The 20547-nt window shown below is 47.3% G+C and overlaps 1 protein-coding gene across 1 annotated transcript in view; it reads right to left on the bottom strand.

The window, feature by feature from the left end:
- The window catches only part of WDFY4 (WDFY family member 4), a 309512-nt gene that overhangs the window by 173196 nt on the left and 115769 nt on the right, over positions 1–20547 (bottom strand). The window contains 10 exon segments of the mRNA XM_008576041.1: positions 737–873; positions 2465–2650; positions 4213–4334; positions 4757–4826; positions 6967–7146; positions 8337–8451; positions 9018–9221; positions 12149–12341; positions 18022–18131; positions 19910–20079. Of these exon segments, the coding sequence (XP_008574263.1) occupies positions 737–873; positions 2465–2650; positions 4213–4334; positions 4757–4826; positions 6967–7146; positions 8337–8451; positions 9018–9221; positions 12149–12341; positions 18022–18131; positions 19910–20079 (1487 nt within the window).

Here is a 20547-nt window from a genome sequence, read left to right as displayed (position 1 = left end):
TACGGCTTCTGAATCTAGGTCATAAAAGACAATGTGGCTCTGCCTGGCTCACTCACTCTCTCTGTCTCTCCTGACATTAGCCCTTGACACCCTGCCACAATGTTGCAAGGCAGCCCAGTTCACATGGGAGGCTGTGTGTAGGTATCCCAGCCAACAGTCCCAGCTAAGCTCATAGACTAAAGCCAGCAGCAACCACCTGACCTGTGAGCCTTAGAAAATCCCAGCTGAAGCCCCAGACATTGTGGAGCAGAGATACGCCACCCCCCTGCTGTGCTCCAAATTCCTTACAACAGCACCCATGGTCACAAAAAATCACTGTTGGTGCTACTGAGTTTTAGGATAATTTATTATGCAGCTTTTGAGAAATGGGTTAGAAAACCCCAACGGCTCTGCCCCACACAATCAAGAGGGCTCACCACTGAGTCCCCTGGACAGAGAACCATCGTCTTCGTCCCCCTTTACTGGGCTCACACACCCAGATTCTACTGATCAGTGAGCCCATGCCCTCTGAATACTCTCCTCCTGGCACTAAAGTGGAGCCCATATTCACTTCAAGCTAAAGCCAGCCTAAGACCTGGCTCCTCTACAAGTAGCCTCACCTGGGAAGTCACATGCTTATCCTTAAAGTCTTAGATGAAGAACATGGAATTAGATCCTGTCTAGCAGGATGGAGACACAACTCATGGGGTTTGGAGCAAATACCCGATGCTCCTCTAAGGAAAAGTGTTGGACTCACCTCTGTCTTGCATTCAGGGTCCTTGGCCTGCCGCCCAGGCATCAGCCTTATGGCTGAGGACAGGCTTCCACTCCATGATGTGACCTTGCTGTGATGTGTGACATTCGAGCGACTGGCGAGCAATTTCTTCTCAGATGCTGGGGGCAGAGAAGCAGAGAATGTCAGAGATGAAGTGAGAGCGTGCACCCTCTCTACCGCTGGCTTGGCTTTCAGAGGGCTGGCCAACAGCACCAGCCAGGGGTGCCTGCCTCCAGCAAGGGAGACGACCTACCTGCAAACTTATCACACCTTCTTCTGGTGCTCCCTCAGCTGAGAAACATAGTAAGGACTTTGAGGTCACCAGACCTGGCTCAGACTCCTAGCCCCATGACTTGTTGCCTCATAGTGAGACACTGGACAAGTTAAAGTTGCTGAGCCTTAGTTCTCTTATTCTGTGAGATGGGGACAATAGTTTCTAAACATAAACTTATCAGGGTGTCATGAAGATTAAATAGGATTATGTGTTCAAAGGACCTGGAACGTGGAAAGTGTTCAGTACGTGCTAGTTGTCCAAAAGCTTTAGGGTCCTTCTTACAATTTTATTCCACTTATGCATATGGTGGACTCATTCTATTTTATTGCACTTTTCCCTGAAATGGAATCTGACGTTTTCACTTGAAGTTGTTCAGGTATGTATGTAGGTATTGCTACGTTCTGAAAGTGCGTTTGTTCCAAAATCCATGTTGAAAGTTAATCCCCATTATGCTGGTATGAAGAGGCATTAAGAGGCAGGCACTCGGGAATGGATTATAAAAGGCTGAAGGGAACTGGATCAGGCCCTTTTTGCGCTTTTGTCCCTGTTGCCATGTGAGGATGCAGCAGTGTTCATCCCTCCAGATGGTGCAGCAACAAGGTACCACCTTGGAAGCAGACAGAAGCCTCACCAGACATGGAATCTGCTGGCTTCTTGATCTTAGACTTCCCAGCCTCCAGAACTGTGAGCAAATAAATTTCTATTATTTGTAAATTACCTAGTCTGTGCTATTTTGTTCCAGCAGCCCAAATGGATGAAGATACACAAACATACTTGTCAGGACTAATTTGGAAAGCCAGTTCAATCAAGTTTCTGTAGCAATGGACAGACTGGGACAATATACATGGATGTAGCTAACTCCTGAATCACTGTGAATTTTGTGATGCTAAAAGACTTGAAACAAAGATATAAGCCATAATTTAATAGCAATGACCTCCTTAGAAACAAAACTAAAACCTCATTCCTATAGCTGTATCGACTGATATGAGAGTGAAAATGTTGAGTCACTGATAGGATGCAGGGGACATTAATATTTATGGGATGAAGACTTTCACATCATAAAGTGACAGGACATAAGAAACATGAGGCTCAAGGTCACTGTATGACTCGGTTCAAGGTTTCAAAGCTGGTAGGTAAATATCAGCATGGGACCCAGAATCCCAAGCTCCCAAGACCAGGCCAGAACCCTAACACAGTGTCCCCTCCCTCTCAGAGAGTACTGGAATCTGCGTGCTTGGTTGGCACTTCTGGCTTTCCTTTAACCCAAGATGTAGTGCAATGCTCATTCCTCATGAGGAAAGGTACAGGAGGCTTCAGTGATGTAAATCCCAGCACCAAAGGGATGAGACAGAGGGTCTGGGTGGAAAAGGATCTAGGTCCCTGAGGCTCTATGAGACCCAGAAGCTTCCATTTCCTGGAGCCAAGTGAACAGATACCTAAGTAGTGCTGCCAGGCCTTGAGCATCGTCTCTTCCCAGAGGGGGGTGACCTCTTCAATCTTCACTTCACTCTCTCCAGGTTTCACAGAGAGATCGATCTTGAAGGCATCTTCCAGTGCCTGCCGCCTCTGTGCCACGAGCTGCTGCCAGAGAGTCCGTACCGTCTTCTGGATGTTGTGCTGGACTGGAAGAGAAAGCACATGGCACAATCAGGATGACCTCATGGCTTCTCCCAGAGAGGGCTAGGAATGGCATCTCAAGAGTGTTGTTACCCGTATCCTTCTCACTTAACGTCTCCAACATCACTCCAGCTTTGCAATCTCCAGCCAGAAGCACTCAGTATGTAGAGCCACTGGACTGACCATAATGCCCCCAACATCTGTGCAAGCTGGCCTTTCCTCATTCTCACTGCTTGCCACCAAGTCCTGCCTGCCTCATATGTCCAGGTCTGGGAAATGTGAGTGGTGGGCTCAAGGAGGCTCCTTCCCCCACACCCTGTTCTGTTGGATACCAGAGGTGCCTTGTGTGAGCTCTAGGTAGCCAAATAACTCTCCCCAAACAGTTCTTTTCAATCTTCCCTTACATGTTGGTCTCTTGAGGGAATAGACACCAAGCTCAAGACTGTGCTCTGTGGCTCAGGACCCAAGCCAGTCTCCTTTCCTAGCACTGGATCATGCTTCTCACATCCACCCATCTCAGTGCCCTGGATTTGCTTGGATATAGACAGATCTACGAAGCCAACTCTGCCTGCTGTACCCCACATCTATAGTCCCTTAAACCATGCCTACATTTCCTCTGATCTTGGACCACTGGGTCCCCCCTCTAGTCCCAGCCTCTGGAGTCTATTTTTTCACCCTAGTGGGCCGGACATTGCCCAGTCCAGCTCTACTAGCCAAGTTCCAAAGTTTGCACATTTACGCTGTAATCAACATTGTGTCAGCATAAACTTTAAAGTCACAAGGTTTTTGAGCACTGGCTTTGGGCACCTATCTGACCAGAATACAGAGGCCCTTGTGCCTATAGTCCTGTATCACAAGATATCATAAGGCATAAACTTTAAAGTCACAAGGTTTTTGAGCACTGGCTTTGGGCACCTATCTGACCAGAATCCAGAGGCCCTTGTGCCTATAGTCCTGTATCACAAGATATCATAAAGTAAGTGGCAGAAGAAGGTCTACTGAAGCTTTCACTCCTAGATCAAGAGGGACTGCAACTCTTATACACATGGAACTCGCTTCTACAGAAATATTTAACAATTGCCAGTTCCTTTAACTTGATATGAGATTAGTAAATCCAAGAATAAACTCTATTAAGTTGAAAGTCATATAGAAAGTAATGCGTTTATTTACTCCCTGCCCATTTGCTAGAGAACAAAGTTAGGTGAGATGCATGCCAGTCTTAACTTAAGTAAGGTGCTCGGGGATTTCAGTATATATACCCAGCTCCTAGTCTAACCAAGTCCCACAAGACTTTCTCTTCCTCCATCCATCAGTCCACCCATTCCTTTCCATTCCATTTCTAACACACAAGGATCATTCCAGTGTTCTTTCTACCAGGTTACTTTGCTATATTACTAAATTACTATGGGATTTCCTAGGTCTTTTTCTGGCCTTTGAAAAATTCCTTAATAGTATTCAGTTTCTTATCTTGGGCAAAATAAACAGAGAAATGCAACTCTAGCAAATACCACTATCCATCTACCATTATCCTCCCCCCCAAAAAAAATAAATGACAAGTAAAATGTACCATCACTCAAACTCAGGAAATCTTCCCCTCTTTTTTCTTTCACTTCTTCATTTGGGGAAAGGAAGACTTGATGATAAGGAGTCATTTTAGGCTTGGGTTCCAATCCAAATCCTTCTGGATAACTAGTAGACAAGAGATGTTTCACTATAATCTCAGTTTCTTTGCAACCATTCCACTGTTCTTTATTACCAATAATCGTCCTCCAACTCAGTACACGTCAATATGGAAGTTTGTTTAATCAAGTTGAAGCAAACACTTTATAACAACTCCCATGGCCAATATTATACAGGGGCATTCTGCATAGCAGGAAAAACACCTTCTCTTTACGGGAAGTCCTACCTTGCAAAATCCTGTGCTCCCAGCAGGGCCCCTGAGCCCTGGGTCTCTGCCATCAGAACTGGTCATTTATTTTTGTGCACACCCAAAGCATTGAGCTCAGCCTTTGTTTGGCACCGATTTTCTCCCACCTTGAATGGATCCCAGCTGGCATCACAGGCATGTGATCCATGCAGTTGCACAGGGCCCTACACTCAGAAGGGCCTACGTTTGGGCTCTGTTGTCATCATCTGAAATTCTTGGTAACTTTTGTACATGGGCCCCATATTTTGATTTTGCTGTGGGCCCCACACATAATGTAGCCAGTGGAGGCACAACGGTTTATATATGAGGTTCCCTGTGAATTGCATGCCTCGGGGGTCCCAGGCATGGTAATGTCCATGTGCCCCCTCAGCCTCACAAGCAGAATAGACACTCGGTAGCATTTACGGATTGAACCGAGAATGGCAAACACAGAAAGGAAAGAGTACCAATACACGAGAATGTCTATTCTTGAAATTTCCAGAATAAAGTCACCTTTGGATTTGGGAGGCCACTCGCTAAAAAGAGGTATGTGAGGGGGTGTCATTTCAAGGACACAAATCAATTGTCATTCTGCTCTTCCTTGTATGCTTTCAGTGTGGACAGAGACTAATTCTTGAAGAAGAAAAAAAGACACTTCCAAAATTTAACCATATACTGAAAATGGAGACAAGCGCCCCCTCTGGACTAGGAGGAGTCACCAGTGCTTCTCAGAGTTCGACCATGTCATCTGAAGGAGACAGAGTCTGGTGGGATTTTAGTTCATGAGAAACCTAGAGAGGTAGGCAGAAGGTCCTGCTCTGTACTGATTACTATCTGTTTGGTTTCAGTGCAAAGAATCCATAGAACAAAATCTTTGTGCAAAGTTTTGCAGGCCCTTAGGAAGGTCATTTGTTAGTTACAGATTGCTCCCTTAGAATTCCACGGGAAATGCAAAGTGTTTCTACTAATGAAGTTAAGTTTTACTGAAACCCATCATCATCCTCTGAAGCTCGCAGATGGGTCGCCCCTCTCGAACTGAGGTTAAGACTTGTGGGAGCCACAGACAGCGAACAGGAGAGAAGGAGAAGGATGTGTGGACAGCCAGCAGCCCTCGGGCCTGGCTCCCCTAAAGGCACACAGCCCCGGAGGCACACGCTCGGTGGTATTAGCTCCGAGTATCTGCTCTGACCACGGGGAGCTCAGCGGCTTTTCATTCTCAACGCAACCTCCCAGGAATCTGATCCCAGTCCTCTCAGAGCTGACAAGGGATGTTTCTCCCTCCTCAGACTTAGTTCTGAAGAAGCCTCTGAATACATTCATTCCGGCTGGCCCGGACCTCGGTGTCACCCAGACTGATGATCACCCCAGGAACTGTGCCACGGCCCAGGGTTGGGGCCTGCGGGTGACTCTGAAGACAGAAGGGTGTTGGGGGAGCCAATTTCATACCCACTATGAGGTGTGAAGAGAAAAGAGAATGGTTCTCTTGGGTTCTGCTGCGGAGGGCACGGCCAGGGCTGCTGGTAGGAGCTGCTGGAGGCAGATTCCAGCATGTTAAGAGAAAGTGCTCGCCAACTATCACACACCTTCAAGTGGGACTGCTTGTGCCGGAGTGAGCTCCTTATCACACGGAGGGGTCAGGCACACGGCACGCAAGGCTTGGCAGGAAAGGTCTCAGCATGTAACGGGGACTGATGATCTTAAAAGGGCCCCTTTCAACTCTAGAATTTTGAGACTGTATAATCTTCCGTGTGTACACATGTACATACACACACGCCCCTACATGTGAAAGCGGACCTATAGGCATGTGTTTGCATGAATGTATATGGATGTTGATCTATTTATCTGGAGAGAGAGAGCATGGGCAAGAAAAATGACCAGGTAAAAATACACCCCTGCCTTCATTTCAGGAAGGCACAAATATGACACGTGGGGCAGATACTAAGGAACATGTATATGGATGTTGATCTATTTATCTGGAGAGAGAGAGCATGGGCAAGAAAAATGACCAGCTAAAAATACACCCCTGCCTTCATTTCAGGAAGGCACAAATATGACACGTGGGGCAGATACTAAGGAACAAGATGACATAGGCCTTTCAGAGACAAAGAGATTTTCAGCACTTTCTCTGTTGAAGAGGCATGGCAATAATGACAGTCACAATAAAAACTCAAAGGGGAGGACGTGGATACAGGGCTCAGGGACAAGCGCAGGGAGCAGAGGCTCCCCTTGCCTGAGATGGGTCTCAGGTAGCCTGCGGCAAGGGCCCCTCAGAGAACTCCACGGCCACCAAGTGTCGCCTGGGCCATAAAGGGCCTCCTCCTTTTCCCCACCTCAGACTCTGTCCCAGGGAAGGACGAGCTGGACAATGGCTGGGAGCCTGATACCGATGCCCATCAGTCAGCAGCAGTCAGTCACCACCCCAGCTGGCCGTGGCTCTTACCACCATGATGTGCTCTGTGATGAAGAGGAGGATGTGCCTGGGGTCTGCCGAGAACACCCCACTGTACAGCTTCTCCACCAGCTTCTGGGTGAAGTAGGAGATGTTCGCGAGCAAAGGAGCAGCAGCTTCTGCGTTTGGTGGAGGCTCTTTACTACCTGGGGTGGGGTGAGGAGAAAGAGCGAGTGGAGAGTCTGCATGGACTTCTCTCTGCAGTGGTCCCCAAGGCCCTCGTGGTGACCAGCCACGACTTATTCGCCACTGTACCCCACTGCTCCAAAGACGGTATCTTGTATGTAGCAGGTGGCCCAATGAACACACATTGATTCCAAATAAACTGATCTTGAGTAATCTGGTCAGTGATATAAAGCAAGCAGTGAGAAAGCAAGCAAGCGGGAACGTTTCTTCCAGCAGCTTTTTGGAATGAGGATGGGGGAGAGTTTAATGCTTGCGGCAAATAAGAGGGCGTCACGGTGACCCGAGGCGCTGCTGCTGTGTAGGGCAGAGGACAAAGCTGTGATGCCGACCGCATGGCACACACATCAGGCGCCGTGCTCAGGCCTGTGTGCGATGATCCCAGCTGGCCCCACTCCTGTGAGTTAGCCGTGATTGTCGTCCTTGCTCACAGACTCCTGCCCCGAGTCACACAGTCGCCCAGTGACACAGCCAAGACCAGAAATGAGAGTGCCGCGCCCACACTCCTCACCACTCTGCTACTCTCCCTCATGGCAGGTACTCCACAAGCATCAGGGTTTTTGAGCTGTGGGGCAAGGGAGTGTCCAGAAGATGAGTCACGTCCCTAGGAATTCCTGTGGCTCAGAAACCACAGAAAGGACTTTTGGTTAATCTTGCTGGGAAGTTATAGCTGAGCTGGAACTAAGTCCTTCAAATGAAGCCTCAATCTTAAATCCAAGAGGGTAAGGGCAGCATCTTCAACCAGGTTCACATAAGAACATCTGCTGCACACCTGTCCTGTGCCCAAGTGTAGGTGCCAGGAGGGACATGCCTAGCAGAGGGACGCTAGATTCAGTTATCTTGACTTCCCTCGTGGAAAGAGGTCACATTGCTACTGAAGCTACAGGAGAGCAGATTTAAGTTCAGAGGACAAAAGAACTTTCTGTCTCCCACTGCCAGTGATGACAGAGGTGTCATGGGAAGTAGCAAGTGTCCCCTCACTGAGCACTGGGCAGGGACAATGAGCTCCCGTTGCAGATGCGTGGAGGGACGACGCCCAGGTGCAGGGCGGCATCCCATGGCTGGGTGGGCAGCTGGAGGGCACGCTGGCTTTCCTACTCAGCTGTCAGCTGCCTCATGTCAGGAACAGGGAAGACCTGGTCACCCCACTCACCTCCGAGTACCGGCACGTTGCCCCCACTCATCAAGTGGAATATTTCCATGGCAGAAAGCAGGATCTCAGACTGGAAGTCTCGCTTCTCTTGGCTGGTGGCGTTGTCTGGATAAGCCTGGAAGCACAGCCAGGGAATGTCTCCTCAGTGTACACCACTCACCTCGCCTGGCTGATGCCCTGTTCCCGCAGCTGCCACGCCTTTGGACTGCTGCCAGTTCACAGCTGCCCCTTCTCTGGGACACTGCCCTCTGCTGACAGAGCTGCCTCACCTGGGAGGCGACGCCCATTCCCCAGAGTAAGGAGGCAAGTGGGGGGAGCCTACAGCCCATGGCCACCTATCAGGTGCCTCATGGTGAGGCCACCTCTGCGAGGCAGACAGCACACCAGCCTCTTGGGACCAGACACCAGCTGAGACCACCTCTGGGCTAGCGTTTCCCCCGTCTTCCTCTGCTCCCTCCCTCCTTCTCCTGAGAGCATCCCCCCAACCCCGCCAATAAATCACTTCCACAAAATGCGGTCCCAGGAGACACTCTCCCCACCAGCCAGCTAGCATCTTCAGGCCTGGGCGAGCTAACCCTAGAGGTCCAGCCCTTGGCCTCCCTGGGCATACCCGGCCCTCATGGTGCCTGTCCCCTCCCAGGCTCCACAGCACATGGCCCAACAGCACCCTTTTCAACCCACCTCCAAGAGCACCTCCAGGGGCTGCCACTGCTTGGGGCTGGGGGGCCCAAGCAGGAGCTCCCTGAAGAGGAGCTGTGTGAATTCCCTCAGCTGCCTCCGGGCAGGATGTGACTTGGCAGGAGCATGCAGACCCTCACCAGTGTTGTCGTCTTCAGCCACGGCCCCAGGACTGCTGGCACTCTGGGCAGGTTCAGCCACAGCCCCCTCAAAGACAAGAGAACCTCAACATGTGTGGCCTGCCTGGCTCAAGCCCTTTCCCATTCACTTCTGGCATGTACACAGGCAGATTATCCTGGTACCATTAACATGTAAGGAAACTGGAGCTCCACAGAGATAGGCAACTTGCCCAGGATTCAGTTGCTTATAACGTGGCCCACTGTGGGTCTGAGGACCTGAGCTAGGCCAGGGTTGTGCACAGAAGCTGAGCACGGAGTCAGAGGCCTGCAGTGCTCAGCAATGGAGCCCCAAATGCGTTGGGGCAAGTCCCTTACTCCTCCAAGTCACAGCCCCCTGCCGGTTAAATAGTGATAATAAAAACACTGTCACAAAGGATGAGCAAGAATGAGACGAGAGAATAATGGATGTGGCAACGCCTGGCACCGGGCATGTGGCCAGAGAGAGTTGGCTCCCATCTTGTCATGGAGACCTCACCTCCACTTCCTGCCCAGGCTCCACCGATGTTGGCAGATGGGACCCTCAGGTAAGGAAGACGCCCCCTGCCGGTTAAATAGTGATAATAAAAACACTGTCACAAAGGATGAGCAAGAATGAGACAAGAGAATAATGGATGTGGCAACGCCTGGCACCGGGCATGTGGCCAGAGAGAGTTGGCTCCCACCTTGTCATGGAGACCTCACCTCCACTTCCTGCCCAGGCTCCACCGATGTTGGCAGATGGGACCCTCAGGTAAGGAAGACGGGACACAGAGAGTCCTCTCCTCAAATCCCTGAAGTGCTTTGGCATTCACTTTCTCCTTTTATATTTATTAAAATGTTAGGAGATAAATGAGACAGGAGCCATCACCCCAGATACATCTGGGAGGACATGGAGACGCTGGGAGGGCAGGCGGCGCCCAAGGACGCGCGGCTGGGGACTGCTGACTCCCGCCCATGAGCTTCTCCTGGGCACTCATCTGTTGGCACCTCCCTTTGCTCATTCATAAAATTAATGCAGCCGTTCTTAATTAAGCCATAAAACGAATTCACTGGCACCTAGGGAGGTGGCGACTGCATTAATTAGCTCCTTGCGGCCTTGACTGGAAAGATGCCATATAAATTCACAGCAAATCGAAGGCTTTTGGCCAACAGCCTTCTGCCTGAGGAGGGTCTGTCACATTTTCTGTGCAACAAAGGCCTTGCGGAGCTGACTCGGAGCTGAAATGGGGCAAGGAGATGGTGAGGAGAGCCTCAGAACTGGAGCCAGGAGCCCCAAGACGGGGAGGTGACTTTGGGCCTGGCCTTCCCCTGGGCAGGAACTGTTGACTGCGGGGAGGAAGAGCCCTGGGTCAGAGTGTGCACCATGGCTGCTGGCAGGGGGCACTCGGCTAGAACACTGACTCAGCAGAGGGCAGGTCTTGCCCTCGGGCACAAGGGCTGAGGTGGGCATCTGGGTTGAGAACGTCGGGCTGTGGACTCCAGGGCCCTGGCCCCGACAGAGGTCCCTGCTCAGGCCTGCCTGGCCCAGCGGCCGGGCCTCCCTGTGCAGGCCCCACCCCCCTCCACTGCAGACAGTGGAGCTGTCCTTCGCTCTTTATTACATTTTGTTAACTCTTCCTTTTCTAGTAAGCCATTTTAGTTGCTATCAATCCGTCAAACCATTTTAAAACCATATTGTCTTTTTGCAAATCTTCTAGTCTTTCTATTTCGTCTTTTTACTAACTCTTACTACTCAAATTTTATTTGGCCATTTTATTTCATTTTGAACCAAATGTAAGGGGAAGGATGCAGGCCTTGGAGTGAGAAGGTGAGGTTGTCATTTGTTAATGACATCAAGTAGGGCATGCTTCGTTCTCTTGACCCTTCTGTGAGCAGGGTCTTCTAACCCCCCACCAAGCCAGGAAGAAACTGCTGAGCACCACTTGGTGTCTCCGAATCTCAGTTTCCTCTTACTGACACTGCCTTCATTGGGTGGCTGTTGGGATCATGCAAAGCACTGGGCTCAGGACTGATGTGTTGCCAGGGCTCAGGTGATGAAGGCTAACACCTTGGAATACACTCCTGGAAAAGGTTAGCTAAGACAGCATGCTCATTCAGTCATTTGGATATTTAACACACGGTTATGGAACAACCACTCCATGCCTGGCACTGTGTTTGGCACAGATTATAACACATCTAACACATTCCTGTACCTATAGTTATGCATGTGACCAGCCATCTTCAGCTCCTTCTCTCTCTCTGGGTCTCTGCTTCCTGATCCACCAATTCTGGGGGACATGTGGATTTCTGACCTTCTTCTTTCTATACCCGGCCTTCCACACCAGTCCTCAACTCCTGATGTCCTCTCAGCTCCTGAATGCTCTGAGTCCCTCTGACTGGGCCACCCCTTGCCCTGCTGGGACTGGCTCTTGGCCTTAAACTCACAAGTCTTCCCAGAGCCACTTCTCTAACCCTGGCATGCAGTACCCAAGACCTTGTCCTCAAGGTCCAAGTCGATCCTTCTGTGCTCCCCACCCTGGGCTCATCTGGGCCTCTGCAAACCCACTGCCTGGAAGAAGACCCGGGTCATGAGGGGCCCAAGAAGACCTGGGCCCAAGGGTCCCACAAACAGGACAACCTGAGGACAAAAGGCCAAGTAGGTCACTCTCCTGGGACTACCTCTCCCCCTCTGGTGCACAGGCAACAGGCTTCTTGGAACGGGGTTTATCAGTGCATGGGTATTCCATACAGAATTGGGCTTGATCTGCCATCAAATTTCTCATCACAGAAATTCCTAACAACTCAAAAAAATAATTGAATCTCAGAGCTGAAAATGTCCTTGAACTGCAGTTCAACCAAGAAAAGGGAAATTATCCAAGTTGCCTTGAAATGTATTTTAATGTTGGGGGTGGGGAGGAGGCTGGTCCTTCACCCTTGAAGAACGATGCAGCTGACACCTGCTCTCCCTGGGGCAGGGCAGTGAGCATCACGTCCTACCTTTTGAGTTCCCAGGGGGAAGGTCACAGTGGCCAAGGTCTGGAGGAACTCCGGGGCCCACCACGCCGGGTCCTGGGGGTAGGTGCGGTGCACGAGGCCCAGGAACTGCAGCACGCTGGCCGGGAATGTCTGTTCCCAGGCGCTGTCCTCAGAGCCTGCCCAGGGCTGAGAGCACATTCATGAGAGGAGGTGCCTGGCAGCATGACTAAACCACAGGAACTGAACTCCAGGGAGAAGATCTCCTTTCTGAGACTTTCAACAAGACACATCATTGCAAGACACCTAAGGCTGCAGGTCAGCACCAGGTATTGACCACCAACTGGGAAGGGTTTAACACATGCAGACATCGTTCTAAGGGCATCACACATATTCCTCATCTCACCTCACAGCAACCGTCTGAGGTAGGTTCTATATTTACCCCTATTTTACAGATTGGAAAACAGAGGCCCAAAGAGGTTCAGCAGCTTGCCCAGCATTTAAGAGTCAGAGCTAGGAATTGAACCCAGGAAATCTGGCTATACGGTCTGGCTGTCTTCCCCATACACCTCTATGTGATTAGACATGGCTCCCTGCACTCAAGAAACTTGCCCATCAGAGCTAACCCCGCCTTCCCTAGCCAAGTGGGGCTGTTCCCAGATACAGACTCTGCCCTGGCCAATAACTGGACACACCTTGTCTGAGGTCAGCAGGGCTTGAAGAGCCCCCTCCCTGACAGCTGGGGGTTTGGAATAGATCATGCTTCACTGAGCTGGTCCCCAGCACCTGGAGGAGGCCTGGGCACCAGTCTGCTCCACACCATAACTTCTGTCCCACCTGGTCTTGGCCACATGGCTGAGCCTCTACCCTGAATCCTGTCTGCACTCTAGCACCCTCTGGAGCCCAACTCCCTTGACCAGCTTTGTCCAGCCACTGTCCAGAGACTGACACTAGCCCCAATGTACCCAGCAGCAACCTAAGGTCCTGCTGTCCTGAATGGATAACCTGGAATTGAAAATTGGTCAGTCTTAGCCTTGGGCTCATGCCCTGCATAGCCACACCACACACAGATTGAGTGATGCTCAGCCTACTCCTACAGACACTATAGACGGACATCAGGCTCTTCCTTTGTGAGGCCAGTTTTCCAGCCCAGCCCCTCCCATCCATGGCTTCCTCCTTCCCCCACCAGCCTGCTGTTCAGTCTTGGCTTAGAGTGCTTGAGTTAGAACATCCTGTTTATCAAGTAGCTACTGAGTGCCAGGACTGTGTCTCACACTGCGGAACTCAGATCTACTATAGAAAGAAAGGCGATACACATGGGATAATCCAAATTGCATTCCCAGCATCCCATGAGGGCTTGGTCTGGGCTGGAGCAGGCAGGCAGAAAGAAGCTGTTTCTGCAGTCACCTGCAAATGCAGCACAATGTTAGATTTACAGGACAGTATGAGAGAGAGACAGAGGAGTTCAGGGAGCTTTTTCCGAAGTTAGTCAATTCCTCCCTGCCACTTACTAATAGTATAGCTTTGGGCCAGCTCCTTAACCCCCTTATACCTTTGGTTCCAGCTCTATAAAACAAGGATCGTAATATGACCTATTTCAGAAGGTTGTTGTGAGGATTAAATGTGATATTTTAGCACTTTGGGCTTATTTTCACAGTGATTAGCACAGGGTAAATACAGGAGAAACTGGAAGATGAAATCAGATAAAAAGGACTTAGACTTTTGAAAGGAATTTGGATTTGATGCACCAAGTGACAATGATTCCCTGAAGGTTCTTGGGCATGGCCATGACCTGGAATGTAACACTAACGCTGGACACACATGTCTCCACTGTGCCCTGGCTCTGTGACCTTGCTTGGTGAGTTAACCTCCATAGCTTTAGTTTCTACATTTGCACAATGGAGATAATACTGTCTATTCCAAAGAACTATTGCATGCAATAGAATGGCTAAAATTAAAAAACAAAAACAAAAACAAAAAACCCTAATGATGCAAAACATTGGCAAAAATATGGAGCACCTAGAATGCTACCAGAATAAGAGCTGGTAAGAGTGTAGACTGGTACTTCTACTTTGGAGAACTATTTGGTATTACCTACTAAAGTAAGTCATGTGCATAGCTTATGACTCACAATTTCACTCCTAGGTATATTTCTAACAGAAAGGAACACATATGTCTACTAAAAGATGGTATGTATCAGTTTTATTCATAATATTTCCAAACTGAAATAACCCAGAATGGGTAAATAAATTGTGATTAATAATCACAGTAAAATAATACTCAACAACAAAAAAATGAACTACTTATATACACAACAACATAAGTGAATCCACAAACACAATGATAAATGAAAGAAGCCAGATGCCAAATAATATATACTGTATGATTCCATTTATATCAAGTTCAAGAACAGGAAAACTAATCTATGGTTACCACTGGGCAAACAAAGTAAAGTTCCAAGCAAAATAAAATAAAATAAAATAATAAAATAAGATAAAGCAAATTTTTGAGAAAGATATGTTAGAGTTATCACTACAATTAAGTCTTTTTCTCTTTCATGACAGATATCTTCATTGTACCAAATCAAACACTGAGTGGCTTTATTCTCATGGTACATACATGTTAGATCCCAGAAAGCTGGGTCTTGTTTTTCACCCAGTCTAAAAGTCACATCTTTAACATACAAGTTTAAACGTTTTATGTTTGTTATTACATTGTACCAAATCAAACACTGAGTGGCTTTATTCTCATGGTACATACATGTTAGATCCCAGAAGGCTGGGTCTTGTTTTTCACCAGTCTAAAAGTCACATCTTTAACATACAAGTTTAAACGTTTTATGTTTGTTATTACGATGTAAAGGTTTGGTCTTATTTTTAATAGCATTAACTGATCAGATAGGTAACAAACTCCTTATGCTATATGCAGAAAACATACATCATTTTTAAGCACCTCAAAAATTAATTGTACATTGGTCTTCCAATGGAACCACGAATAAATTTCTCAAAGATGGGAAATGCATAGGCCACATGGTCTGACCAGGGAAAAACAAAACTAGAAATAGATACAAAAAGCTCAACCTCATGGACATTGAAAAATATGAATCAGAGGTCTTTCAAACTGCAATCATAGAAACTCTAGAAAACAATGGAAAGTGAAGATGCCAAATATCAAAATCTTAGATATTGACAGGAAAAAAACCTCAGGAGACTGATAAATATATCCCAGAGCTGGTTCTTTAAATAAATCCGCAATCCTTCAGCTCCTAAAGTGACAGGTGGGGTAGGGTAAAGAGAGCATATGAACACAAAAACTAAGAATAAGAATGAGGAAATAATCACACAGAAAGCTAAGTGAATTCAAACAGACCATTTGTGCAAACTGAACAAATGGGAAATTATTTTTAAATATCAGTTAACTAAACTGGGTCAAAAGGACTAGAAGCCTAAATGAGTCAACAATCATGGAAAAAAATTAGGCTTAGGCAGTTTCATAGGAACAATTTAAATAAAAAAGAATCATGGGTTTAACCTCTTCCTGAGTCTAAACAAAGGAGAGCAGTCATTTTTTTTTCTTCCCTTTAAATTTTTATTTTGTCGATATACAATGTGGTTGATTATTATGGCCCATCACTGAAACCTCCCTCCCTCCTCCCTCTCCCCCCTACCACCCAACAATGTCCTTTCCGTTTGCTTGTTGTAACAACTTCAAAGGACTGTAGTTGTTATATCTTCTCCCCCCCCCCCGGTTATTTTGTGTGTGTGTGAGTGCATTTATTTATTTATTTTTAGCTCCCACCAATAAGTGAGAACATGTGGTATTTCTTTTTCTCTGCCTGACTCGTTTCACTTAATATAATTCTCTCAAGGTCCATCCATGTTGTTGCAAATGGCAGTATTTCATTCGTTTTTATAGCTGAGTAGTATTCCATTGTGTAGATATACCACATTTTCCGTATCCACTCATCCGATGATGGACATTTGGGCTGATTCCAGCTCTTGGCTATTGTGAAGAGTGCTGCAATGAACATTGGGAAACAAGTATACCTTCGACTTGATGATTTCCATTCCTTTGGATATATTCCCAGCAGTGAAATAGCTGGGTCATATGGTAGATCAATCTGCAACTGTTTGAGGAACCTCCAAACCATTTTCCATAGGGGTTGCACCATTATGCATTCCCACCAACAATGTAAGAGAGTTCCTTTTTCTCCGCAACCACACCAGCATTTATCGTTCAGCGTCTTTTGGATTTTAGACATCCTAACTGGGGTGAGATGGTATCTCAGTGTGGTTTTGATTTGCATTTCCCGGATGCTGAGTGATGTTGAGCATTTTTTCATATGACTGTTGGCCATTTGCATATCTTCTTTAGAGAAATGCCTACTTAGCTCTTTTGCCCATTTTTTAATTGGGTTGCTTGTTTTTTTCTTGTAAAGTTGTTTGAGTTCTTTATATATTCTGGATATTAGTCCTTTGTCAGACATGTATTTTGCAAATATTTTCTCCCACTCTGTTGGCTGTCTTTTAGCTCTGTTAATTGTTTCTTTTGCTGTGCAGAAACTTTTCAGTTTGATATAGTCCCATTTGTTTATTTTTCCTTTGGTTGCCCATGCTTTTGGGGTCATATTCATGAAGTCTGTGCCCAGCCCTATTTGCTGAAGGGTTTCTCCTATATTTTCTTTAATAAGTTTTATTGTTTCAGGGTGTATATTTAAATCCTTAATCCATTTTGAGTTGATTTTAGTAAATGGTGAGAGATGTGGGTCTAGTTTCAATCTCCTGCAAATGGATAACCAGTTATCCCAGCACCCTTTGCTGAAGAGGGAGTCCCGACCCCAGTGAATAGACTTAATGCCTTTGTCGAAGATCAAATGGCAGTAAGTGCGTGGGTTGATTTCAGGGTGCTCTATTCTATTCCATTGATCAGAGTCTCTGTTATTATACCAATACCATGCTGTTTTGGTTATTATAGCTTTGTAGTATAGTTTAAAGTCAGGTAGAGTAATACCTCCAGCTTTATTTTTTTTGCTCAGCGTTGCTTTGGCTATTCGTGGTCTTTTGTTATTCCAGATAAATGACTGTATAGTTCTTTCCATGTCAGAGAAAAATGTCATAGGAATTTTAATGGGGATTGCATTAAATTTGTAGATAACTTTGGGTAGTATAGTCATTTTCACTATATTGATTCTTCCAATCCAGGAGCATGGGATGTCTTTCCATCTTCTTGTATCCTCTCTAATTTCTCTCAGGAGTGGTTTATACTTCTCATTATAGAGATTTTTCACATCCTTAGTTAGTTCAATTCCTAAGTATTTTATTTTTTTGGTGGCTATTGTGAATGGGCAGGCTTTCTTGATTTCTCTTTCTGCTTGTTCACTATTGGTGAAAAGAAATGCTACTGATTTTTGTGTGTTGATTTTGTATCCTGCTACTGTGCTGAACTCTTTTATCACCTCTAAGAGTTTTTTAATAGATGATTTGGGCTGTTCAATATATAGGATCATGTCATCTGCAAACAGGGACAGTTTGACTTCCTCCTTTCCAATCTGAATGCCCTTTATTTCCTTCTCTTCTCTGATTGCTCTGGCTAATACTTCCAAAACTATGTTGAATAGGAGTGGTGAGAGTGGGCATCCTTGTCTGGTTCCTGTTCTTAAAGGAAAAGCTTTTAGTTTTTCCCCATTCAGGATGATATTGGCCGTGGGTTTATTGTATATGGCTTTAATTATGTTGAGATATTTTCCGTCTATACCTAATTTATAAAGGGTCTTTATCATGAATGAGTGTTGGATTTTATCAAATGCTTTTTCGGCGTCAATAGAGATGATCATATGGTCCTTGTGTTTGATTTTATTAATATGGTGGATCACATTTATTGATTTGCATATGTTGAACCTCAGCATTTCCAGGAGCAGCAGGGCACCTTCCATGCACAACCCGGCCCGGAGGACTTCTTCCTGGTGGTGCTTTTGCAGGAGCCACTGAAGCATGGCATCCAGGCTGTCCTGAAAGAGAAGGCAGGGGCCATAGGAGACCTGCAGCTGCACACCAAGGGGATTGGCTTTGTGGTCAACGCCTCACTTTTCCCAGGGGCCCCCAGTGGGAAAAACAACCTAGCATAGCAGCAGCCTAGGTGATTAACCCATATGGGAAATTCTAGCCTGGTTGATGCATACAGGAAACACACAACTCTAAGAAGGTGCTGAAGACCCACTGGCAACTAAGAAGAATTCAAAGTCTACAGAGGAAAACGCAGAGTGTAGAGGAGAGAATGTGGGGTTTAGAATCAGGGTGGCACGAGCTGGGCTCAGGTGGACTATGTAGCCTTTTGGAGTTAAGCTTCCTTCTCTGAGAAATTAAAATTATATTATCTACCCCATGGGATTGTTTAAATATCAAGTGAAATAAAATATGTAAAACATCTATATGGGTCCTGACACTCAGCAGATGTTTATTTCCTATGATGTGTTTACAGAGAAGTAAAAAATTTAGCATAGCATAGTAAGAACTGTGTTTTGAAGTGTGATCTACAACACTATTAGCATACATCAAGATTTAAATGTCAGATATAAGATGTGCCAGAGAGATGGATTTTTCAGCCTTTTCTTTACAAAGCCAAGCTGTTCCCCTATTTCAATTCAGTTCAGTTTAACTTAACTCAATCAAGACCAAGAAACAATGTCCAAGTCCACTACCTGTCAGGTGCCGGGAAGGCGAGTAAAAAGGTGGGGTCTGCTCTCAGGTGCTCAGTGTCTAAGGAGGCGGGCAGGCATGTGAATGTGCTGGTGCTGTATGAGGGGAAGGTGCACGGAGGCACAAAGCAGGAAATAGCCCTCTGTCTGTCTAGGCAGGAGGTGGCATCTGAGCTGAGAAATGAGGGAGAACACTCCCACCATGCAGGTGATGGTGGGAAAAAACAGTCAGTCCAGGCAGTGGCTGGGGAGCAGAAGAGCTGGGTATCCTGGAGAGGTGATTCGGAGAGCCACAGCATGAGGGTGGTGACGCGGGGCGGGCAGAGAGACAAGTCAGGAGTCCGGAGAGGAGAGATCTCGGTGCCAGCGGTGCAGTCTGCACCTCATCCCGTGGGAATGGAAGCCAGCGAAGACGGGTTTGGTGCAGGTGGGTGAGAGTGTGCAGGTGGGAGAGGTGTGGACAGGGAGAATGGGCTCCTCTTCAGAGAAATCTGGCCAAGGAAGGACAGGAAAGTGATAAGGAGAGCAGCAGAGGTCAGTAGTGTGAGTCAAGGGGCAGCATCTGGTCCTCAGTGGAACACAGTGGAACACACTTACAGCCTATGAGGAAGGAGTCAGGAGGAAGGGGAAAGTGTCAGTGCAGAAGACAAGGTAACTGTGCACGAGGTCACGGGCAGGACTGAGGAGGTCGAGGTCAGCCGGGAGAAGCCTCCCTTTCCCAGTGACAGTGGAGAGAAGGTGATGTCAAGGGTCCCTGCATAAGAAGGTTGCAGAGGGCAGGTGCTGAGGCAATGCCACCCATCTGAAGTAATTTCCCTGGCTTCGCCCAAAAGGAGAAAGATTTAAAAATGAAACTGATCCAAATCAGAGACTTGCTGGGAGGGAGATGGCCAAGGCTGCCAAGGGTACAGACACGAGGGCATCTGAGGAGCCTGCTGAGGGGTGCAGGCTCCGGGGAAGGAGGGGTCAGGACTCGTCCGAGGTGGGGGAAGTGGAGTGGGGAGGTGTGGGGCATCCTAGGGAACTGCCTTAGTCTCAGGGAACCAGAGAACCGAGAGTGTCGCTCCACCCTGGCTGCTCCGGGAACCTACCCTGGGCGCGTGGGTCAGCTCTGTGAGCGGCGTCTGCAGGAAGAAGCTGGACACGATGAGGTGGACTTCTGCAATCTGAGCATGGTGGGCCAAAAAGTCCTTCAAGACGCGGAAGCCAGGAAGCAGGCAGGGGCCTTGGCCAGGCACGGGAGGGTGGCTCTTCAGGTTGTCTGTTGGTCAAGTGGAGGGGCACAAAATCCAGTTAGAACAATTGCTACCACTGTGTTCAAGGCAGGGGTTGGACACAGGAGGGAGTCCTCTGTCACCCTCCCAGGCCATAGAAATGCTGGATAGAAATATATGGTGTACATAGAGGAACACAAGGAAGCACTCAATAATTCCTTTCCCCGTTCCTCATGTGCTCACGCATTCATTCAAAAACAGACACCGTTGTCCCTGGGAATCCTCAGGGATTGGTTCCAGGACCCCCCGCAGATACCAAAATCCATGGTTGTTCAAGTCCTTTATATAAAATAGTGTATTTGCATATAACCTACACACTTCCTCCCACATACTTTAAGTCACCTCTAGATTACTTATAATATCTAATACAACGTAAATGCTATGTAAATAGCTGTTATACTATATTTTTTATCTGTATGAATTTTTATTGTTGCATTGTTTTGTTTTGTTTTGTT

The sequence above is a fragment of the Galeopterus variegatus genome, unplaced genomic scaffold, assembly GCF_000696425.1.
Source record: "Galeopterus variegatus unplaced genomic scaffold, G_variegatus-3.0.2 Scaffold1276, whole genome shotgun sequence".
Taxonomy (NCBI): domain Eukaryota; kingdom Metazoa; phylum Chordata; class Mammalia; order Dermoptera; family Cynocephalidae; genus Galeopterus; species Galeopterus variegatus.
This window is presented reverse-complemented; position numbering and strand designations above follow the sequence as displayed.